At 38.0% G+C, this 25,386-nt stretch overlaps 1 protein-coding gene across 2 annotated transcripts; it reads right to left on the bottom strand.

Moving 5' to 3' along the window:
* Positions 1-584: 584 nt before the first annotated feature.
* Positions 585-25,032, bottom strand: LOC113664546 (uncharacterized). 2 transcript variants are annotated; one of them, XM_027180159.2, is made up of 17 exons: positions 24,360-25,032; positions 22,334-22,576; positions 13,691-14,402; positions 12,744-13,147; positions 12,132-12,207; positions 11,196-11,392; positions 10,453-10,591; positions 9,746-9,998; positions 8,263-8,888; positions 7,282-7,454; positions 5,961-6,153; positions 5,250-5,383; positions 4,428-4,496; positions 3,995-4,093; positions 3,415-3,619; positions 2,467-2,571; positions 585-1,898 (listed from the first exon to the last, which is right to left on the bottom strand). In XM_027180159.2, exons 1-17 carry the CDS (start codon positions 24,864-24,866, stop codon positions 1,366-1,368), a joined length of 4,668 nt encoding a protein of 1,555 aa, XP_027035960.2. In that variant the 5' UTR covers positions 24,867-25,032; the 3' UTR covers positions 585-1,365. The 2 variants fall into 2 exon arrangements, with proteins under 2 accessions (XP_027035960.2, XP_089053068.1); XM_089196942.1 differs by having other exon boundaries at positions 22,334-23,199; positions 24,360-24,845.
* Positions 25,033-25,386: the final 354 nt, after the last annotated feature.

Below are 25,386 nucleotides of genomic sequence, written 5' to 3' on the forward strand. Positions count from 1 at the left end.
CAAAATCAATTAATTCTATTTTGGAATGATTAAAAGCTCCTCTTAAAAATAGGGAAACAACACACAAACCCTATGCTTGAGTAATTGGTTTCTTAAACGCTGACTTATATCACTGCAAATTACTGCACAATAAATGGTGATGTTCTGGTGAAATGAGAAAAATAAAAGCAGGGGGAAAATGGAAAAAGAGAGATGATAAAGAAAACAAAAACGAAGATTTGTTTAGGCAGAGACTGATTCAGAATCCTCTTGCAAAAGAGGAGAAGCACTATCCATCAGCCCAAGTTTTCAGAGTGTTACTAATCCATAATGAGTCTTTTCAGTGGCCTTCTACTCAACTGTTTGGCTAATTCTCTTTTCCGTTCTAAAGTTACTCAGCTATTTCCAGTGCATTAGCGGAAATTCAGCAAATCCTGGAACCAGATTGGCTCCAGAGGTGGTAAGAATCTTCTGCTCCGTTCAAGGGGGTGATTGGAATCGTTGTCAAACGGCATTACCTCTGTTAACTTAATTGTAGAGACCGTCAATCTTTAAACTTTAGAATACTTGTAAAACTAATCGATATTCTCTCCCACTCAACCTCATTTCTTTGGTTTGCACCATTTAATGTCAAAATAGTCTGAATATGAGATAATTGAAACAACTAACAAAGTGTTTGTGAAGAATAACACATCCTTGACGTGAAATTCTACAAACAATCAATTTTGGAGAATTTTACAAGTAAATTCTGAATTACAAATACCAGTGGTAAAAATTCTACAAAGATGATTTCTTAAGAATAATATTTCAGAGTAAAAAGTTACGTTTCAATAATTGCGATTTAAAAACTGAAATCGACGTTTTAAAAGAAAATTGAATTTTCTCGTGCTGTCTCGCAAATAAAACATTTCAAATTGTCATGGAATTGTCATTTAATTTCTGTATTTTAAAATGATTCTCTCCTCTAAACGTTTCTCCTTTTCTTTACTGGGGCACTATTGAATCAATGAATTGAATCTGGTGCAGTTGTTTGGATCAATTATAAATTTTGCACATATTGAAAAGAGCGGTAAAAGGTATGTTTGCATTTCCAGAGGAAATCGCCCTGATTAAAAAAAAAAAACTTTGATAAACAAGAGCCAACTACAATTAACCTTTGAATCAGTTCCACTGATCGAAGTATATCAAAATTAATTCAAATAAAACTGCATCACGAGGAAAGCCTCATTTTCGTGAGCACAATTTGTCGCTCCTAGTGGAAGATTCACGACTTACAGCCCAGTTCAACTCTAACTTGGTCTGTTGGCCCAAATATAAAACAGTCACCACCGCCTGTACTGCTTCAAATTTTTATGTAGCTCTTTGATGTTCAATTCAATGCAGGCGCTAAACCAGGTGGGGTAAATCTCGTTCCCTCGAGCCGTAACTCGAAGGCGGTCTACCATCTGACAGGAGGCTCTCTCTTTCATCAGTTGATACACTTGTCTGGTTAGGAGACCGACGGCTGCGACGTCTGCGAGGTCTTCGCGCATGTCTACGAACTTGATCCAAATCACTGTCAGTGGGAGGAGGTGGCAGATTCTCATCATCAAATGCCCACGACATATGCAGCTGACCACGCCTCCACGGTGTGCGCGCAATCACATGGAAAAACGTCTCGACTCGGTGCCAAAGTAGGGTTAGGAACTGAATCACGATAATTAACCCGTAAATACAGAGAAACGCAAGACCCAGCACGTTGGTTCCCAAGACCTGCAGTCTAGTCTGTCTCATTAGAGTAATGATCAAAATAATCCAAATCATGTTTGCGATGAAAAAAACCATCAGAGTGTAATCACGGAGATCTTCAAGCTTCTCTTTGAGTTCCTCGACGGCCCCAAAAACTGCTGATTCAGGTAAGAGACAAAGTTGGCGCAGACCTGTCGATCAATCCGTTTGAACAGGTAAGTTAAATTATTGACATTTGACGTGAAAAAGACTTTTAATTTTTTCCACTTGTTTAATATAAGGATTGGAAGAAAGAGAGGAAAATTAGAACGAAATTTCCATGTTGCCACTGATGTCTCCCTTAATTTCCCTATTAACAACATCTTTCCAGCAGAGATGTCATGAAGGTATATGTATGACCCTACCTGAACCTTAGGAAAGTTTCGTTACGAAATGCGTAATACATGATACTTTAAGGAAAACCCGCTCCCCCTTTCAAAGTTAAGAAAAAGCGAAGTGCACTCTACGATCACGTGAAATTGTTTCATCGACATCTCAAACGGCTGTGGAAGTTCAGAATTCCCAGAGTGAAAAAAAGTTTTCTCATCTTGAATTAAATTTTAAACAAAGACTTATCGTAGTAGCCGTAAGGTCACGTGATGCGTTTAGATGCGTTTAGACCAATCGCACGCGGGCAAAACTTTTTGAAGGATCATAATTTAGATTAACATATCACAAAATATAAAGCACATCACAGGAATGGAGCAGTATCTACCTTACCTTCCCAAAAAAAGAATTCATGTCCACCATCCTGATTGTCCACTTTTAAATCCATGACATGCAATTTGTTTGTTTCTTCACGAGTTAAACGAATTCGTCTCTGAGCTGTAGAAGAAAACGAACTCTCTTGAGCCCTTTCACCCCTAAGATTTCAAAATAAACTCTCCTCACGATCTATTAACCATATCTTTTAAACTTAAGCTCTGAGAAATTGGTGTTAAATAAAATAGCGTTCGTAACTTTTTTGTTTCGCCTCACCACTTATCTACTTGAAAAAATCTCAACGAGAAATTACAGAGAGCTTTCTCTACCACTCTTGTTTCATTTCCCACTAACTCATTTTCTTGAAAATTCCCCCATCATACCTCTTTACCCCCCCCCCCCCCAAAAAAAAATGCTCTCCTAAAAGAAGGAGATATAAAAAAAGAAAAAAAAATTGCATTGGTTTTGCGTTGCTTCACTCTGTGACTGGCCTGGAAAACTCGCAAAACCCGCACAAACAGTCAGACGTAACTTTAGAGGCAATTCACGGTTTGGTCACTAGCGTTTTCGTGCATGTTGAGCAAATCACTTGTCTATTGTCATATTGTGTCAAATCACTTGTCTATTGTCATATTATGTCAAATCACTTGTCTATTTAGCTTTACTCCGCGCTATGATTCGTCAAGGAGACTCGCTCCACTCTCCTCCGCGCTGTGATTCGTCAAGGAGACTCGCTCCACTCTCCTCCGTGCTGTGATTCGTCAAGGAGACTCGCTCCACTCTCTCAACTAATCAGAGGCAACACTGGGCTTTGGGCAGTTTGCTTGGTTTTACTTTGAGTTATCATGGACTCTTTAAGGTTTTATCCTTTCTTCTGATTAATTGTTGTGATAACTTTGGTTGTGGGTTTACGATACTCGATCGAAAAGTACTGTCCTTTCTACGGCACTGATTGGCAGAATTTACCTTCACTCGGGTACTGGACTTTCTGGATCGCCTTGTAGAGCTTATCAAGATGACCCGATTTGTTGATTCCGAAGGTCTCTTTAAGCGTTTCCTTGTTCATAATTTTTAGATCTTCTAACATTCTAGGTTCCGTGTAGCCACTCTGAGTAAAGTTAGTCCAGTATTCATCAAGTCCTAGGTCAGTTAACCAGTCCTCGACATTTTCCTGAAAATAAAGTTCTCATTAAAGAGAAGCCAAACAATATTTGATGTCTGAGCCTCGGACAAAATACAGCCAAAAACTTCTTGTCCACTCAGACCTGAGTGAAACTGTAACAACTGCCTTGTGCAGAGCGCGTTGCAAACTTTTCGTATCTAGGTTAAACTAATTTTGTGGATTAATGATACGAACGGGACTGACATACAAATACATGCAAACACTTGGAGTGCAAATGGCTTCTCATCCTAGCTAGGATTTGATAAACATGCAGTAATTGAGGGACCAAAATGGATTCTAGGTGGGGTGGTGTACGTAGTTGACATGCCATTCAGTTCATTCGGTTGTCAGAGACAAAGCTGGCGTGATTGAATTAATAATTACCGGAACTTCTTGAGGAATATCCATTTGGGGTAGTTTTTCAATTTCCATCAACAACCTCTTCCGGTGACCACGTTTCTCAATTCCGATGGCTTTCAAATGCTGTTCGGAACAAAGAAGTAAAACAAAATAATTCTCAACATCTTGGTGAGAATGCGACTCGCTCCCGAAATCAACCAAGTAGCAAGCCAGATCTCAAAATATGGAGGCACGTATCTGGTATAAAAAATAACGTTTTAGAATACTTGACCTACTTAAAGGGTACGTGACCACGACTCACAAAAATTGATAAGCAGCTCGCTCACTTTATCGAAAACGCTGCCATCATTCACTCACAAATAATGTTTCATTTTAATAATTCCACTTGTGAACAACCAGAGTGCAACACAATAAACTGATGAGGAGCTACAGTGTATATGTGACATCCGGTACTCACCCTGTCAGTCATACCAACGATGAAACTAACGCTGTCATAACCACCGTCTCTGAAGTTTTGGACGTAAATCTGCAAGAGGCAGTGCAACAATAAAAGTGCTTTGTAACAAAAAGCGGGAGTAAAACCGCATTTGTTTTGAACTGTATTTGAAACTCGTCAGCAAAAGGCAAAAAAATAACGGAAGGAGAGGGAAAAATCTCGTTTCTCTACCTTTTTCCACCGATTAGCGAAACAATACATTCGTCTTTGAATACAGTATTTAGCACCTTCGTTAGACGAGGACTATTACGCTGTTAACCACTCGTTCAAACCAATAGTAAAAGACAGTAACAAGGACTAACATCCTTGTAAGAAAAATTAAAGAGAAAGAAAACCTGTCCATGATCTCATCGGGTTCATGTGCACATCAACTAAATATACAAGAAAAAATATGTTTAGAATATGATCCTTGATTTAATTGGTTTCTCTATCTTTCACTTTATGACTGGTTTAGAAAACCTCTGCACGTTTTCATACAGTTGGATGCAACTACATCTTGACCACTCAAAATTTTCCGACCTTAAATTAGTTTATTTGCTTTAAAATTTAGCTTCTCTTGGCTCCTGGTTCCAGATCTCTACCAGATGGATAGCGCAGTACGTTTTGTTTATACTTATCCGCTGACTAGCGATTTATTCATTGGATGATGATATCCGCCCTCTGACCTACGGGGACAGCCCCCGTAAGTTTTTTCCTTCCATCTCATTACCCATTTAGAAAACTTTGCTTTAGGTATAACAATACTTAATCGAAATACAAAATAGGAGCATAAATCAAGCTTACCTGAAATTCTTTTTGAAGCCAGTCCTCCACAAGAGTCTCAGGGTGCATCCGTGGAAGCTTGGCAGCGAATGTGACTTTTTTGTCACCCGGATAGCGCCATTTCCCTAGGCGACTGCTGTCCTCTTTTAGGCCATCTTATAGAAAGTATCATAGGTAAATAACACACACACAACATGGCTTTCCTAAGATCCTGAAGTTTACTATTAGAGACTAAAAGTTTGGGATGCAAATGGTTGGATGGATCAGAGCAAATTTCCCTTCTAAAAGACTTCACTTCCAATTTAAATTAGCAAGAACAAACTTGATAAATGAGCAGCCAAGTGGCCTACAACAAAAGCTTATTTCGAGTAAAAACTACTTAAACACCTCCAAGTTAACTAGTACACGAGAATATCGGTTATTTAATTTACAATGTTCCTTTAAAATTCCAGGTGGGAATAGTGGCGATTCATTGCCAATTCCCAAAATGTCGCGTTCCAGAACTACATGCGACAGACTACGGACGACCAAATTTAAGAAAATGATTGACTAAAATGATTAAGACTTCACAGTCTATAGCATCCCTCCTTAACGTGATTCAGACTGGTACAGTGATGGTATAAGTCACAAGAATGATACAAGCATAAAATAGAAATCATCGGTCAACTGTTAGAGAAGAACCCTAAGAGCATTACTACAAAGATTGAAGTGCGCATTCAAGAGTACACTTACCGCGAGGTGTTGAAGTCCGACGCACTATCGGCTGCTTCATGGCTGACCTCGGAGGCGGTTCATCCACATGTTTACCGTGTACTAAAGAGGAAGTTGACGCACCATCTGACCCGTTGTCAGAAACTTCCTGAACGGATGGGGCAGCGGCATTGTCTCCAGAACCTTGCAAGCCACTGTCCGAATCTGAAGTCTCCTGAGATTAAGTGGAAATTGCAAAACAAGTCGAGCAACTTCTTTTGTTCCACTAGTATCCGAGAATTAGTCGGTTGAAACAATTATAATAGGGCGGAATTGGGTCAATTTCAATACTGGCTATTGAAGACAAGACTGGCGCGTTTAGATGAGACAGCTTTGAAAAATAAAGTTTCGAAATGCCCTATGTTGTGGTTGCTACAGAAAAGAAGGATGGAATGGTCACTCAACGATTAGCACAGCAGGACTCTTGGTCAAATGGTCCGGATTCGAGATCTGACTAGGTCATTATGCTGTGTTATCGTATCGCTGGAAGCGCCCCTGGGCAATACGAAGCGATTCCTGTGTTCCGATTGGCTACCCGAACAAGCAAGATAGATATATACCGACCACTTTTAATATAGGTCATCGTTTAAAACGGTGCCGCTCAATACAGGTTCGACTGTAGCTCACAAGGCACTTGCGTAACAAAAAGAAAGGACAAATTCAATTAAATCTTTGAAACCTCAAAAACATGGTAAATCAGCTGCCAAATATGTGTAAATTGTGGCCAAATGGCAGCCAAATGGATACGCGAACATCAATTTGAAGACAAGAATTAAAATCGCTCACGCGCCGCAACAAAATATTCCCATATCTATCGTCGGAACCGTTGTCATCGTCAAATTTTAAACTTTGAAGCCTGTTTCTTTCCATTTGAGCATTCTTCCGCGCATTGCGTCTTTTCTTGTGAGGCCTAAAAGGGTGTAATTTGATCGGGGATAGAGCATAAAAAGAAGACAAAACCAAATAAATCCTTTTAGCCTATGGCCCAATGACAGATGCCATTTTAAATTATGTTAATAACTACATGGACTCTTGCACCCCCAAGGAATTTGAGCAGAACACAATAGCACGACTTTGGGGACAGAAGTAAACCTAGTAGGGGAGGCAGGGAATAACGCGCTAATCCAAGTTCAAATGCATGCAAACCTCAAAGTATGACTGACGTCATACCATGAGGTAAAAATGAGGAGGCAAGAGAAGGGGTTGGGAGGGACAATACAATAATATCAAACGTTTGTGAGGGAGGGAGAAGGGCATATCAGCACTTTCCCAGTGACAGCTGTGTGATTTAAGGGGCACTGACCTCTGGAGAAGTTGCAGTTTCTGATTCTGTTGGAGGCCCATCTACCCTGTCAGTGACAGCAGGCTGCGGCGCTGGTTGTGGTCCGCAACATGTGCAAATGGATCTGATCTTTGCCCACAACTTCTCATACCAAGGAACATCGTCCACCTTTTTGCTTTTCTCTTCTCTTGTACCTGGGAAAAGTGACCGTATTGAAAAAGAGACTCTTGCATACCAATCTCAAAATCGTACACCACCCTAAAACAAAGCCCTATGCCCACAAAAGTAATAAATTGTTTTCGTCATTACTCATAACCCTAAGCAAAAAGATATGGGTTTATAAGGAGATCATGACTTTAGACGAAGCAAAACTGGGCGGAAAAATGTGATAGGATTACATAAAATAAACGAGATAATTCAAAGTTTAGTCTACTGCTTACACAAAGTACGACGAGGGAGAAGAATGCAGGTCCAGGTCAAACGATATGTAACCTAAAATGCACCAAAAATGTCACAAAGAACGCGGAGAAAACATTTAGCTGAGAAAGCGTTGCAATATTCGCTAGTTTCAGTGCACTCATTCTGTAGCAAACTAAGACAAGCTTTCCCGCATGTGGAACTCAAGAGTATACATACCCTAGCCCAGGGTTTGTATGCTCTCGAGTGCCAAGCGGCATGCATGCAACTTTTCAGTTGAGTGTGGATTGTGTGGATTGTAATCTGGGGTGGGCCTGGTTTAGCTTTTCTTTCTTTTCTCTTTCTTTGCTCAGTGATTGGTCCATACATCTCGCGCCACTTCCACAACCAATCAGATTCAAAACTAAAACCAATCTCACTTCAGCCACTTGCGTCTTCGCGAGCTTCAGGCAATTTGCTTGTTTTCACGTTGAGTTCTCTCCTTTTCCTACGTTCTGATTAGTTGTTGTTATTACTTTGGTTTGGGTTTAATGATACTTGATCAAAAATAGCTCGACTACGCTAAGAAATGAAGATTTCACATACCCCAAGATCGATCTGTGAGGTTACAAATAGAGTAAATGATAAGCAGCAGATACCCGGATGGAAGGCAGAGCAAATACCACAAGCCATGAACCAGACAATACGCTTCTGTAAGATGCAGCAAGGCAGCTAATATGAATATTCCAATAAAGCCAGCCAGATACAGAGTGCTTACGTCAGCGGGAAGCTCGAGGGATCCAGGAACCCCAGTGGTAGGGTTAGTTGATGTGGTAGCATTTTTAAGCATCCCAGCAAGCCTTGGATTTGGAGTAAGAGGGTCCTGCCATGCATCAGCGGAGAGTGGGGAGCGGAAAAGAGAAGCGTTGGTTGACTTTTTAGTCACTGGGGAAGTAGTTGAAGTTGGAGTTGGAGTAGGCGGATGTGAACGTTTGTAAAGGTCATCACCAACTTGTGCGGCCACGCCCACGGTCACATAAGCCATGAGCAAGGCGAACACAATTGTCAAAATAAATGCAGTTTTCAGCTGGAAGTCTTGCGAGGTGTAGAGGCAAATCAAACCATAACCAACTGAGGTAAGTATCAAGAGAACGAGTAGTGCAGTTTGGTTTGAAATTGGAAATTCTGCATACTGCAGCCCTGACATCATGATCAGAATAACCGTCGAAGGACTGTATGAAAAAATGTCTCTTTAGTACGAACTAATACAACATCTGGACTGGAAATGAAGAAAAAACAACCCTAAACAACTACCATCAAAATACGTCATACGTTGACGAAGAGCGATGAGGCACAGATGTTTTTTTGGCCAGGGAGGTTAAAAATGGTGAAATGTTCCTCCCCGTTTCACTACACTACGAGCAGTCCTTCCTTTTCAACCAAATCCGTCGCGCGAGTCAAAAAAAAAAAAAAAAAAAGTTAGCGCGTCACACAGAACTCCAAGAGTGAGCCTACTTTTCCACAAGAGGTAGGAGGTGCGCTAACATCAATTTCAATCACTTATTTTTTGTTTAATCTCGCGACAAACTTCGCCAAAAACAAGGGACTACTCGTAGTCTAATGTTACACATAATCTTGATTTTCACTCTAATATCCGGTTAAACACTGTCATTATGGCAAGTACAAAGATGGGTATCACCTTGGTTCAGGGGCTTATCATCTATAAAATTATTTCTCAGTCCACTGTCTCAACGCCCGGTTAAACGCGACATTTTGCAGAATTGTTGCACACAACGTGTTAAATACCTTTGGTCAGCCTGTAGCAACATGTTGTAAGATGTTGAATGGTGTCGAATCGAGATAGAAAACGGTTTTCTTTTGTTGTAGCATTGTTGGATGTTTCAAGAAGTTGTGCGCGTTTGGTCAGCTGCTACACAGTACGATCATACACGTTTTTGTAAGAAGTTGCATTAGAGTATTGCGTGCGTTTGGCTAGGCCTTCAAGAGAAGCCTTTTTGTTAGTCAACTTGATAGTCCCTCTCCCTGGCTAAAAGACATCTTTGCCTTACATCTCTGATTTCCAGCAAACCTGATAACTGTTGAGAAGACCATCAACGCCTGGTAAAGAATAAACGCAAATGAAATATAGTTGTTGGTTACAGTTAGTTTCCACTGACTGATAACAAGGGCCAGATTAGCTAAGGTGGAGGGAATCCATCGTCGCCTCTGTTTGAAGAATTCGTCAAAGTTGTCTGGGCAGAAGGTACTATCTTCAGCTGCAGCACAATAGTCTAAACGCCAGCCCGACTGAACCATCAGAGTACACAGCCATCGATCCTCACCTGTAGACGTGAAAGCAAATTTAAAATTGGATTATTACACCGATTACATAGTTCAGGGTTCAGTTGTAGCTCTTGAGTGAGTTTATTGCGCCTTGTTTAAAAACTTTCCAATACTTTCAATACCTTTTTCTTGGTCTTGAATTTTTCTTTTTTTTTGGGTTGGTATTTTGGAGTCTTTTCCAGGGGTCAGGATTCTACCATCTAAATACCAGTACTAGTTGTATTTGCTGACAACGAATGCACAGGAAAGGATCAGAAGGATCAGAATTTTTTGCAATGCCTGAGGTGGCTAAGAGCTGGAACTAAAAGTACCCTTGACTCTGATGATACTCAGGTTGTCGAAACGTCAGTCACTACTACCGGTACCGACAACAGTTCTTCTCAGGACTACTCTAACTCGGACTATTAGAGCATACGATCATATAAAGGTACTTCCGTGTTCACAAAAGCTTACCCATGTCTTTGGTGAGGAAATCGAATGACGTGTCAACTTTGGAGGAGTATATGGGCAGCACGTCCCTGATTGCAGCAGCTCTGTAAACACTGAAACAACCCGGTGAGCACAGAACGGATCCAAGAACATGGTTAGCCACCTATGTAATGGGAGAACATCTGGTAAACACTCAAATGAAACCCAGGTTTCTTTTTTTGTTTTAACTTTGTCCGGTACTCATGCCATACATGTACATCAGCATGCTGATCAACTTCACTCGTTGACTGAGCTCAAAATTTATCATAATTCTTACTCTAGATCTACCTCTAAAAAAGGAAAATTTTGACATTGCTAGCCTCCAGAAAAGGCGTAATTTTGGCGAGCGAGTGCTCAGAATCTTTCTTATTGAAAATTATACATATAGCTGCCATCTTTGATTTTAACAGTAGTGGAAGGCTGGAGAGAGAAAGAAATTTGTATCAAGGGGTGAGCGACAGTCAAAAGGAAGGATAGGGGAGGGGTGGGGAAATAGCAATTACTCCATTCATTCATCACCTATCCCTGCCCCTTCCACCTAACGTCCATTCTGGCTCAAAATCAAACATAGCCAGTTAAATGACGATCGCGAGCTTGTAACGTTGACTCGCCCGATTAAGACGCCACCACTGTAAACTGGACATCGTTCATCCCCAGTACCTTTGAAACCAAATGCCCCTAACCTCGTTTTGAAATTATAGCAAAGGTATATATAAACAGGGTTATACCTTTTGGAACCAGTGTCCAATTGCGTAATCAAAGATCTGGTACCAAACAATCGGTCCAACACCCAAGGGATGAGTTCTCCCACAAACAGCGCCCACATTGGGATCTCTCATCATAAGATCAAGAAGCGCTTCTACTGATTCATGAGTAAACCTGACGTCAGCATCCGTGGTTAGTATGTAGGTGTTTTCATCTGTCACTGTAAAACAAAAAAAGAGTGTCGACAGCTTTTACATTGACTCAATACACAGGTAGGTACGCGTGAGCCTTAAGGCCTTCCACAAAGTTTCCATGAAAAAGATGAGAGGGATTTGGAGAGAAGAGCTAAAGAAGCCAATTACTCCCCATGGCATAACCAAGCTACGGTCGTTGGGGGATTATTTTGCCCAAACAATTTTAAATTTCCGGATTGAGTGAGGACAAAGGTTCTTTTTTTAAGTGAAGAAATTAAATTTTACATTCAACTTAGTACAAAGATCTCACCCAGCAATAAAGCAATGATACGTTTGCAGCTTGAAAACAAAAGCCAAACTTTTTCTAATTTTAACACTTTACTTAACAGACATTTTCAATCTGTTTTCTAAGCCTTGAAAATTTGCCTATAATTTTCCACTCTTTGTCTGTATGACCCCTGTATATAAATTACAGCATCTTTATTAGTTCTTATAAAATCTAACCAAAGAGGAAACTTCACAAATCTTACATGTATACACTGCAGTGCAATGCATTGTAAGCCCAATTTTGTTTGCGTTATACATCGATTAATCATAAACAGAATACCACAATGAGCATGTAAATGCGTCATCTTGTTTCCATGAGTGTACTGTACAAGTGCAAAATCTATCGTAATTGACACAAAAGCAGTTCAATTCTTACAACAAAGTCATTAAAGCTTAATTATTGCTCAGGTTAGTAAGATTCAGAGACAAATAAATTACCTTCCATTAGCTTTTCTTTAAAGTCTAACACATATGACATGTACATGACTTGACTCCACCGTTTCTTGTTCTTCACCTTAAGGAATATTATGATTCATTGTGTTATTTCAAAAGTGTAAAAGTTCTGAACAAGTAACAACCAGGACAAATAAGTAACAATATTGATCACTAGCCTGTGAGATAGCTCTCATTGATTTGCCACACAAGCAGCAAAGCATGCAAGATTTGAAGCCCTAGGCAAAGGGAGCAAACTGGAAATATGCAAGGCTTTAATCAAGGAATGTAATTTATTGTGCCACATTTGTTGGGCATTTGTTGGGTTCCACACTAAGAGCCAGGATCATGAAAACTGATATGTCAATTTCCCCCAATTGTATTGCCTGTAAGACTTGTTAGTGTTTAACCATTAAATGACTTAACAATACCAGCCAATGAATAAGTGAAAATCAATCAGAACGCATGTATAACTGAGCTTATTATATAAACTACATTAGTGATGAATGATGCGCCCTGCATTCTCCCTGAAAACTTATTTATCAAAATAATTACTGGCCCCTAAATAGCCAGAGAATATTGCAAAATTCTCATGTGAGAATAAATACACAGTCTTACCCTTAAATTATCCTTTAAATGGATGTGAAAATACATTCCACCAGGTAGCCTCCAACGCATCTGCATCCCATATGGTGTCTTCAGCTTCATACACACATCAATGGAAACTTTCAGTGCTCTTGGAATCAGTGAAATTAACTGCAAAACATAGTTATTCAAGACATCTCCTTTGATTGCTCCATCAAAGAATATATGCGACTCTATTTGCCGCCTTGATTTTTCCCTTGCACAGTCAATGTCATGCAGTGAATTAAGCAGTTGTTCCATTTCTTGTTCATTTTCATGGTACATGGTGGTGCAAATGTACACACAAGTATTCTTCACCAATTCACCAAGTTTGACATGATAGTCATCTGTGATCTCATTTCTTCGATTCAACAAAAGATGTTGCTCCAGAAACAATCCTACAAAAGAATGTTTCATACCAATATATTATTGTGAAAGAAATAAATTAACCTTCTAGCTCACACAGGTAATTAACATGTAAATTCTCCCTATAATATCAAAACTGGTAATGAGGAATATTTAAAACATCACCCTAAAAGAAGAGGCACTTAATGGAAGGGGGGTGCTTACTATTCTCCTGTACTGATTTTGTTGTAGTTGAAGCTTCAAAAGTTATAAATAATGTGGCAATAAAAACAGGTTTTCCTCATATCCCTGCTATTTAAGAAAGTGAGGGGGGCACTTTTTAACATTATGGCCTAGAAGTTGGGCCCTTTTTCATGGAAATACAGTACTCAAAGTTATCAAGTAGAGATTATAATCTTGATCTAGCTAGCACCGAATTCTTATAACTAATTTACAATGAAATATGTAGCAGCTAGAGTGGAGAATTAACAGTCAGCTCTTGGGAGTTTAAGGGTCAAGATCTTTATTCTCCATCCACCATTGTACTATAGGTGTTACTACCAAAATATGCAGTTGTTAAATAAATTATACGTTACCATTATATGTTGGCATCCAAAACAAACTTGATTCCTTTGCCATTATACCTTCTTGTTTTTTTAGCACATAGTAGCCAACTGAAAAAAACTGTGCTAACAGGAAACATCCAGTTATAACATAGAGCAAAACATCACTTGGATCACCATGCTTAAAGAAAAATATATGGTCCTCTGCCCATGTGTTACTGATTAAAGTCAGGCCAACTGAAATGGGTGTTGCAAGTATCATTGGCACTGCAAAAGCAAGAAGTTGCATGCAAATCGCACAAGCCAAGATGCCCAACATATACCCAAGAAAGCTTGTCCATAACTGCACCATAAAGTGAACAAAACCATCATTGTCAACACTGAGATTGTCAAACCCTTTCTGTAACTCTCTCAAGTCTGCTCTATTAAATATATAACAATACAAAGCTGCTACAAATGGAATCAAAAAAAGCTTCCACAGGCTGGTGATGATCGCTGCCTTCCCACGTGTAGATTTTGAGCGGGTAGCTACACCAAGTATTGTTTCACCTTGAGGAATAGACAACCCAGCTAATTCAACATTTGGCGATGGCTGACTAGTTGTTAGCCCGTTCAGACTAGGATTTGGTGGGTTTCTAACTTGCTTAGTCACATACTTAAATATCTCTGGGCACCATGCAAATGATAACAATATGAGAGCCAGTGGAACACCCCAAAATGGAGTATCCCCTCTTTCCTTGTACATCTGCAATAAGAAAGAATATAAAAATTAACGTACATGCATGTTGAACTGAGCAAGGTTTAAATGGGGCAAAGTATGCTGAAGCTACTTATCACAGTTTCATGACCAAGCTGTGACTAATTCCTACAATTCTTCCAGGACAGGAGATTGATCCATGCAGGTTCCTCTAGTAATACAACCAGATACTCTGGCAGTCTGCTAGACTAATAATTGTCATAGTCATGAGTAGTAATATGCAATGTAAGAGGTAAATAGTGTCTTGGCCAAAAACATAACACAATGACTCAATCATAATAGACCTTTTTACAGTTCTCAGTGCCATATTGGATTAGTAACCGCGCACACACAATAATGAGGCTGGAGTTGACCTGGCGGTTCTTTCAAACAGCTGATCTGCTGACATTTCACGTTCTCATGCACTTTTCAATGCAATTTCTCCCTTCAAAATGGTTCTTTAATACAACAATATGGAAATTTTGTCATTGGGTGACATCCAGAAACTCAAAGCAAAAGATCTCAGGGAGATTTTAAAATCTAATTCAAAATCAATGGGCAGAATTAGAGCTGACTTAGTGTCGAAGGTTTATGCTTTGCTGACGTAAAACGTCCTTCCATCGAGTAGTGGAAAAAACCGAGAACTTCTTACAGATGTCCAGGACCTAGAACAAAACCAGAGCGACTTCAAATACAAAACAACTATGGTAAGGATTTCAGCCCTTGGATGGTTTCAAGCGATCTCCGTAATTTACCCAAGATGAATTTCATTCAGCTTCACGAGTACCCCATTGTTTCACAAGAATATTGCCACATCATGTTGAGAGGAACGCATTACAGGAAGTACCACAGAAGCTGTTCAGTATGGCTTAGAAAGTGAGACAAAAGCTGTAGCCCTCTAGGTAGAGGAGATCTGTTATTGCTGCTATTGTTGATGTGGTACTTGTTGTTGTACCATATTCTTCAGTTAAAGTTATTCTCATTTTGTTTACCAAGATGTATGTTAGTTTGCTATTTGTACATTGTATCTTATGGGAAACTATACAATAGAGCCTGTAGAACCACTTGATTATAACCCTTCTTTCTACCCTTGCAAACTGAATTCCCAGTTTTCTGGGAATTCCTAGGAATTCCTAGGAATTCTCAGAAATTCCCAATTATGCAAATGACCCTTACAAACTGAATTCCCAGTTTTCTGGGAATTCCTAGGAATTCCTGAAAATTCCTAGGAATTCCTAGGAATTCTAAACAATTCCCAACTATGCAAATTAACTCTGATTTAAAAAGCTTGGAATTACTGGGAATTTCTGGGAAAGGAAGACTCCAGTTTTGTGAGGACTTGGAATCCCTAGGAATTCCTAGGAATTCTCAGCTATACAAACTACCTATAATTTAAGAAGTGTGGAACTCTTGGGAATTTCTGGGAATTTGAATTTGAGGCAATTTAAATACCCTGAGGTCCACATAAATTCTAAGAAATTCTCAATACCTTGAATGTGAAGGTTTTAAGAAAAGGAGTAATTTCAGAGGCTTAAAACTTTAGCTTAATAAAAGGTATGCTATACAAAACTTACCAAGAGATATACATACATGTATATGTTTATAACTTAAAGATCATGGAATTTATTATTCAAACTAAGTTTTAGTAAATCTTTACATTAATATGGATTTTCTCATGAACCAGCAGTCAGTTATGTTAAATGGAAATTGCCAATTAATCCAATGTACTCATATCACAGATTTGCTTTCTAACTTCAAAGGACTCTTGGATTCCATGATCAAAAAATATTTTATTGTGATGCAAATTAATGTCTCATGTTCACTGATGTGCCAAAATCATCAAACATTCATTAGCTGTTCCTTGGTACACAACTTCCACAGTAATTAACAATAATTACTTTGTTATCTACACTTAAGAACTTTGTTAGTTATGATCATAAGTTACTTCCCTAATGTACATCACTGGTTGACTTTGTTAGAAAATCTTGGAACAGTCAAGCTCAGTTGCCTCAAACACTGTCAGAGACTTTTTGTTGACAATATTTTTAGTAGAAATTTCATGCCTTAGACCAACAAATTCAACACCTAATTAATCTTTCTTTTTTCATGATTGTTGTTGCTGTTTTTTTTCAGTTTTTGCTCTGTTTTCGTTACTTATTGCTGTAATTTGTTTTGCTGTTTTTATTCTTACAAAACATTTTTGTAAGAGTTCCAATACTTGTGGATCATCCACACACTTTGCAAACATTTGGCATGCAGACAAGACAGAGGTAGTCAATGTTCCCATTGAGAAAAAACACCTTTTAAATGACGTCTTCAATTTACTTTATTTGAAACTCTGATCTGAAAATATTTGTCAACAAGACTTGTTAGTAGTGAGAAGTACCAACCAAGTTTCCTTTCATAACTTAATTTCTTAAATGTCCCAATCACTGGATATCCCAAAAAATATCACATCTTTTTATTTTTGGTGAAAAATACAAGTCCTTCTTTATATAAAAATGAAAAGTACAATTCACACTTCAATAATAACAGCTCTAAAGTTTACTTGTTGTTCTTCTCTGTCTGTCAGCTATCAACAAAATTGTTTTATACTTCGGACAGTGCATAACTATTTGTGGACCAGAGTTCCAACGCACCTCTGTAATCGCATATATTTACTTCTGTCTCTTGTACAAATGTTTCTCCTTTGTAAGACGCACTCTACTCTGTTGTCACTACTGCTTTAAGTTCAGTGGAAACGACTGACTGAGGAATCGAGATGGCGGTGTTGAAATGTGTTGCTGAACGCTTGCTACGGTCAAGCTTTGTAGATTTAGGTACTGGTACACCGGGATCATTTATGTATCTCTTATACTTCCTAATGTGGTATCCTTCTTTTATAAATATGAGGGTAAAAGACGATTTGTAGTCGCATTCAAAACTGTGATTGGCTTGTGTTATTTCCCACCTTTGCCATGAACACAACTCAAGTGAGTTTTGAGTCTTTGTTTCCTCGACAACTTTCGGCCACAAATCGTGCATTTGTAATACGATCGATTCTTGTCGATTATTTCTACATAGAGTGAGCTCACATCATTATTTATATCACCAAGGTATCCATCGTCTAGAAGCAGAGAACTGGTCGGAGAGGTGTGCGCTTTTCTCAACACTGCAATCGGCAAGCCAGCGGATTTACTTTGCTAGCCAATGACAAGTCCTAAAAGATCCACGTGATCATGCCCCTGATCGGAAACAAAGAAGACTCCATTTGGCGCTCGTCTTTGAATGTACTTTTCATCGGTTGATCGCTTTTCTCAACTGTTTTGCTTAATATAACATTTCTAAAGATAGCTTTTTTTGTGGTTCAATGGGAAAACGAGAACAGCGTGAGTGTTGTAAAAGAAAGGAAAGTTGTTGGCGCCGTGGAGTTAAAAGAAGGGACAACAGTTGACATATTGACTGGTACAAACAAGGGTCGAGTGGCCATCTGTAAAGCTACGATTTTGAAAGTTTGTGGTGAGTAAAAATTGCGATATTCGTTACGTGATCAAAATCTTATGAAAGAATAGATGTAGCAGGTTGAATTAAGCTTACATAACGCTCGGCGCAACTGAAACTAGAATAATTCTGAGAATCGTATCGGTCACTTGCATGCCGCAGTTTCTTAAGCTTATGCTTTACAATGAAATAAACCTATCAGTAAGGTTTCAAGATTTCTCTAGTCACGTTTGGGAACATTCAAGATTCATAATAGGAACTGTTATTAAACAAACCTTATTACATAAAGAAGCCCTCCTTGGTAAAAACCAAATAATGTATTCAGCCCTTTTTTAGTAAAATCTATGAGAGAGATGTACTAACTCCAATATAAAAGTCACTCAATATAACAGATTTCTCAATTTGAGAATCCAATGAATGCCCTTTTCCTCATAGCCATCTGAAAGGCCTGGTCTGAGCCTTAAATATACATATTTAAATATAAATTTTTTTTTCAAATTCAGATGTCATGGAATCCAGATACAAAATGGTCAAGCTTCTTGTAGACAACCTCATTCAAGGCCAACTCATTGTGAGCCCAAATACAAACAGCAGCTAAGTTTGCAGTTTAGGATAACTTCATTCTAATTTATTGTTACAGTTACAACAAGATTTTAATCAAAAAATCAATTTTATTTGTCTGTAATTAACCCCTTCACTCCCAAGAGTGCTTGGTTTTCAAATATAATTTAAGATATTGTATTTTATGGAAAAGAATCAAAAGATTTTATTCACAATTTGTGTCAAACCAAATTTAATGATTGATTAGGACTATTTTATACGAATAGCTGTAATTGAGGATTAATCCGTATGAAGTTTTCAAGAAAAGAAAAATAAATCAAATTCCATCCCAATATTACCACACATTGATGTTAATAATTAATCAAAAATATTTTACATGTAAGCCTTAATTAAGCTTCTAAATAAATTTCATTGAATACTTGAATTTTAGCTGGGTCTTTTTAATTTAAGTATTCATTTTATATCATTAGCCTCAAATTTTTGCTTAAAATTCCCAGTAATTCTTAAACATTCCTAAAATTCCCAGAAATTCCTAGGAATTTTTTAGATTTACAGCTTTTCAGGGAAAGTCATTGGTTCCCTGAGTTGGAATTCCTAGGAATTCCAAGTCCTGTTGGCTATAAACTTGGAATTTCTGGGAATTTCTAGGAATTTCTAGGTTTTTAGAACTGGAGTTGTTATGGTTGGGAATTCCTAGGAATTCCCAGTCCGAATTTACTGTGAAAATTCACACCTTTATTCCTAGGAATTCCTAGGAATTCCAAAAGCCATTTTGCAAGGGTATCAACCCATGAGGGAAACTGCAACTAACAGATGTCATAATATTTCGAAACCCACCAGGCCTAGGACAACTTATGCTCGTGATACATTGAAAACCATTTTCATTTCACAACTCATGGTAATTTATTAGGTGGCAAGACACCATTAAAAGAATGAGACCAAAATATTAGACAATTTAAAAACTCCCAAAAGTGACTGATTCATGTAACTTCTCTATAATATCCAAACAATATCGAGCAAACAGATAATGATAATACTGAAACTTATCAGGCAGAAGTTATCTTGATCTTACATCAAATTCTCATAACTTATTTACAAGTAAATGTGTAGCAACTAGAAGGAAGAATTAACAATCAGATCTTGGGTATAAAGTGTTAAAGGAAGAGAACAGATATGCTTCCTCTCAGCTACTGATCTCAACAATGCTAGTCCTTTACACACATTTAAGTTTCTGTCAAAAATAAACATTCTGTGAATTAATATTCCCATTCTTAGAACTCAGAGGCCTTCTGACACAAAGGTTTGCTATACTAGTTCTTATTGAACTGTGTCCAAATGATATAATTTTGAGATGTAAAGAAGATACTTAAAAGATTGAGAAATATATCCAAATCAAGATATTTATTTTATACTGTTACAGTTACCATAAGATTTGTTTGAAAGAGAATCTTTCAGACCATCAAATTGTATGAGAAATTATTTTTTGCAAGACTTCTATCAAACTTTTTATTATGAGGACAATTTTGTGAATAATAAAATTTAAGTGTCATAATTCATCTTTGTGTCAAGAACTCTTTTAGTTAGTGAAACTCACTTTCTTTTTTTCAATTTGAAGCATTAAATTGATCAATACATAAAGCACACAAAATATTTTTTGAGAGTTCTGTGTGGCATCCATCTTGGATTACTATGCTATCATAAAAAAACAAAAACAACAACTACTGAAAACTGCTTTTATCACAATTACTACCAAATTTGTGTCAGTTTTCTGGGTCTGCCATAACAAGTGAAAACTTTGAAGATACAGCGTCTTGGTTATTTTATTAAAAGCAATTACTTTTCCAAGAGTTCTCTGCTAGGAGTGTTTTAGGCAAGCCATTTAGTAAACAGGTGAGCAGTACTGAACTTATTGACTTACTGCCAGAATAAAAAAAACTCTATTGAACTTAAACCAATTCAGGTACCTAATAAAAAATTTGTACTAATTTTGCAACAATAGTTACCCTCATCCATAATTCACAGAGAATAAGATAAGTATAGAATGATAAATACTTAGCAAAAATACATGCCTCTGTGCATAAACTTGAAGAAGTGAAAGCTCATAGGCAAGCCATTGGGGCCATAAAATGTATTTGAACAACCAAAAGCGGCACACTGCTTTCCATTCTTTTTGGGAGAAAAATTAGCTTTATTGACGGAGATTTTGGCTAGGACCATCTGTTTTGCTTAAAAATCGAACAATTTTACTGCCCACTTACAAATTTCACAAAAAGTGCTCACAGAGATTTAACATGAGTCAACCCCAGCCTCGTTTTCACATGTGTGTGGCTGCATGTCCAATATGGCGCTAAGAACTGTAAAAAGGTCTATTAGAGCCTGGTTCTTTTAACTCAGTATATGGCAGACTTCCATAGGCTCCCTCTGCAGGTGCCTTCCATCCTCTGATGGGATTGTTATGAAACTTTGCAAAATTTGCTATCACAGCTTATCTACTCTGCATAATTTCTTTATCAACTTCAAGTTGTAATCAATCTTTCACCTAATAGGTATATGCCTGCATGGAATAAGTTGGGGGAACTCACTTAAAGAAATTTGAAAAAACAAACGCACACAACTCACTGACTATGTGCAACAACCCTTTTGCATGATCACCTTGTTTACTGAATAAAAAAGGTGCACAAAATTTGTCATGGCTATAGACGTACAAAATGATGCCAATCCAACAAAATTAAACTGTAAATTATTGGTACTCCTATGCACATAAAATAACTCCCTTCCCTTTCCCTGGTTTTCCCTTTTTGCTGTTTTGTTTTTCAATTTTTTCCCAGCATGTTTCAAATTCAAGTCTAATTTCAAGGTGGGCAGACAGAATCACTGCCATATACAGTAACTTTATAAAATTAATGCAGTTTTCTCATGTTTTGTTTACTGTAACTACTTCCTTGTGCTTAGCATCTACAGCAGCAATTTGCCTACAATAAACATTTCATGTAAGAGTGAGTACTTGTCCGACACTTTATCTGATTCAATAATGAAACAAACATTTGACAGAAATGGGCACCAGGAATCAATCCCTTCCTTGAAAGCACTTTTGTCATATACAATCTCTTAATTGTCGCAAACCCATTTAATTTAAATAAGACTCAGATCTAATTCGGGGCACGCTTGATCCAGTCACCTGATTAACTCAGTCTATAACTTCTAAGATCTAATTGTCAATTCTCCTCTCCATCTGCTACACATTTTTCTTCGAATTTATTCAGTTACAAGAATTTGGTGTTAGGTCATGATATTAACCACTATCTAATAAGTTTGATGATTCTCATTACCTGTTTCCTGGATAATATATGAATATTACAGGGAGAAGTTAAAGTTTAATCACTACCGAGAGCTAGGCTTAATGAGGGTGAAATTGGGGGGTTCTGAACACCCCCCAATTCTGCAACAAAAATTAAGCAAATATGGCAATTTCACAAAAAAGATTGGCAAATACCCAAACACATCAATTCCAAGTTTAGACTCAGTGCCATGCCAAAATCATTACTCTGTATGTTTCATTTAGAGGAAATAATATGGAAATAAGTAATAGAATAAAAGTTAAGTCAGGTAAATTATGTTGCTTAAGATGGATTAGAGAAGCTTTAAGTTGTTTTAGGTCCTTTTTCAGGTTTGATTTCCAAAAAAATCTCAAACTGGAAAAGACTAAGACTCATTGTAGACAACTTGAAGGATAATTTTCAATATTGTCCAAAATGTTAAAAAAAACTGCATTCCACAGATTCAGAGAACACTGCAATACCACAATGTGAGATTAAAACAACCAAATTACCTAAAAAAAAATTGTCCAAAACCACAAAACGGCAAATCACAATTTCCCCTTTGTTAACTCTCCTACTTGCCTTGTATGTAAGCATTCCAATTCCTGCAAACTCTAGGATCAGTGCAAGGATGAATATAAAACATTGTCTCCAAGAGCCTTGAGCTTGGCACCCTCGGCTTCTGAAGACTTGCCACAGCACCGGAACAACAAACACTCCATTCATCATAACTATACGCAGACCAGGGTGGATCTTTAGATCAAGCAGCACAACAATGGCAAAAAAGCAAAGGCCAAAAACTTCCAGTGAAGAAGAAAACAAACCCTGCCATAAAATGGATAAACAAATTAAGTGCAATATCAGGGGTATAGGGGATGGGGTGGAGGGAGGGATTATTAATCTAAGATCTACAGTAAAAGCATTTTACACACTAATTTTAAAAATTCTTCTTCCGAAGTGGCCAGTAAAAAAAAAACAATTAATTGGCTACTAAATATACAGCAAGAGCTGTAAATTTAAGAAGCTGTGTTTGTTGGTCATGTGAAAAGCTGCACTATTATTGGAACTTAGTAGATAGCATTTAGAGTTGTAGTTAGGGTGGCTGTCAAGTATATAGTATTGCATAAAGAGTTTGTTTCTTTTTTTGACCATTAAAATTTTACTTCTCATGACCATGTTATGATTTTTGTTTTCCAGAAGGCAACTTTGAGAATAATATTGATGATAATGACTATATTAAAAATAAAACATTTGCTTAGTACTAGAAACTATGTACATATTCAAAAGCACTTTACATTACATTAAGGATTATAAACTAGTACTGAACACTTTCCTTAAAATAGAAATGATTTGTGTAGTTCCTTAAAGGTTGCTAGGCTGCTGCAGGGTTTGATCGGTAATGGCAGTGAGTTCCATAACCCAAGAGAAGCATGAGTATGAGCATGATCCTGAAGTGTAGTACAGTTGACCAGTAGAATAAACAGAAGAGATTGTGTAGACGAGCGAACAGCATAATTAGAGCGAGAGATAAAAGATCTTTAATGTAAGGTAGACTAAGATAGCTTAACAACTTAAATCAAAAACAGAAAAACTTTAAAAGGTTCAGCTTTAAGCTAATAATGCCAGGTTTAACCAGTTTTTTTAATAGCCACATTCTGGCCATTGGCTTTTGTTGTATTCACATGCCTTTTCAGGAAATATAAGCAAATTAGGAACACAGTCACAAGCAAAAATCACAACCCATCGCATGATGACCTTCTGCCACTTAGATTATCTGAGAGCTTAACAGCTGTAGGAAGATGGATATCATGACACTGATCGAGTTACACATTTTTATTCTGATAGTCCCTATCAAAGATGATAAATGTAGTGTAGGTAATCATTTTATTAAAATTTGAGTGTAAGAATGTGTATTTAGTAGGACTGATGAAATAAATATAGCCTTGTTGACCTCAAAAATGCCAAAATTATGGACCTTCTTGCTACACAAATGTGAAACCCTATCTTTAGTTGCAAGATTTTCTTTGAGAATCATCAATTTTCTGAAATTAAATCCAAAACAAACATACATTGGCCAGTTGATTAGTGCTCGTGGATTTGACAGTTCCCACTTAATATTTGAACAAACAGCGAGAGTATTTGCTCTCCAAAATCATAATAAAATTGAACCTTAAGGAAATCTAAATAGTGACCAGAGTGTACAAAGTACAAGAAGGTAATTGAATTGTTCGGCACTTTATTTTTAATCTATCATAGGCACCAAGAGTGCAAGTAGACCAATTATTTTGGCAAGAGGAGTAACAACAGCCGAACAAAGCTACGAGGAACGCCGTAATTTCAATTTCGATGAACATTACTTTGACTACGCTAGTATTTGAGTTCAAGAAAATTATGTTCACATGCGTCAACTTTTTGCGACGGAGGTGCAAAAATGTATGATTCGCGATCATCGCTAATCGAAAAAGTCATGTGATCTCAATCGGACGTAAATTTCCGCTATGCTTTCCGAAGAACAACTTCGATTTGATTCTGTTAAACTTGTAATTCTCACGCGATTTTGGAATTAACCTTACACATTTAGCTTCTGAAATTTTCGTAATGAGCTTACCATAAAAATAGCTTTCCTGCATGGCCACTTGTGAGTTTTGGAGAACAGGCTTATCCAGGAAGCCTTCAAAAGCGTGTAAGCTTCCGGTATGATCAGAAGCACAACAATCATGATGAACAAAGTTTCTCTTTCGATGCCAGATGAAGCGTTTCCGTGGTAATGTGCAATCGATAATAGAGAAAGTTTACTGGCGACCAGGCAAATCAAAACGGAAACAAACAGGAAGGCGCCGAAGAGACATTTCACTATGGATAGCCATGCAGAAGACCTCGACTCGCGTGGTTTCTCTCGGTTGATCTTCGCAGTCTTTGATACTGCATACTCAATTTTGGGAGTTGTTTCTGCAAGCAGTGACCTTTCAGATGGATCTGTTGAGCTGTGTTCGGGACGCGTTGCTTGTCTGGCCATCCTCCACGTCCGAATATCATCAGAGTGATTTCCCTGCAGCTTTTCCATACAGAATTCGTAGAAATGCAGGAAGCGATCATGAGCCCGCGAGCACGCCATGAAATTTGCCCTGGCATAGACCCCTATCAACTCCTGGTGTCAAATTTTTGCGGAAACTTGTTTACGCCTAGATACTTTAATGAAAGACGGCGGACACCCAGAGTGTTGCTTTCGGTTCTTCCGACAAAGTCCGACGAGTTTTGATTTGTATTTCGGTCGAAAATCCAGAACAATGGGGTTGGACGTGCGTGACTAGTTGACGAAAAGTAGGAGTTGTTATAGAAACGTCCGATAAAGGAATTCGCAGAAAGACGACGGAAAGGTTTATTTAGTTCGCAAGACGAAACGTAGCGAAAGACAAAATCACGAACATCTCTACTTTTGAGATTTTCAAAACAACAAATGTTTATATTTCGCCAAACAATTCAACACTCTTCAATGGACCGCTAGTTCCCTAAGGAGAATGCCTCTTCTCTCAGTGAGAAGCGTGCGCAGAGCGGGACCCGCGTGGGGGTGTTATGCGAAGTCTCTCTAAAGCAAGGAAGAGAGAACCAAAATAGCGTACGGTTTCTTAGCGCTG

This window comes from Pocillopora damicornis, chromosome 2, assembly GCF_964200805.1.
Source record: "Pocillopora damicornis chromosome 2, jaPocDami1.2, whole genome shotgun sequence".
NCBI classification, from domain to species: domain Eukaryota; kingdom Metazoa; phylum Cnidaria; class Anthozoa; order Scleractinia; family Pocilloporidae; genus Pocillopora; species Pocillopora damicornis.

Excerpts from the sequence above, each read along its gene's own strand:
- LOC113664546 (XM_027180159.2), bottom strand. The coding sequence starts at position 24,866 with ATGGCGTGCTCGCGGGCTCATGATCGCTTCCTGCATTTCTACGAATTC. Across the intron at positions 22,577-24,359 it reads GCAGGAAAGCTATTTTTATG|GGTTTGTTTTCTTCTTCACT; the intron begins GTAAGCTCATTA and ends ATTTTATGGCAG. Across the intron at positions 5,384-5,960 it reads TCGGACTTCAACACCTCGCG|ATGGCCTAAAAGAGGACAGC; the intron begins GTAAGTGTACTC and ends ACTTTCTATAAG.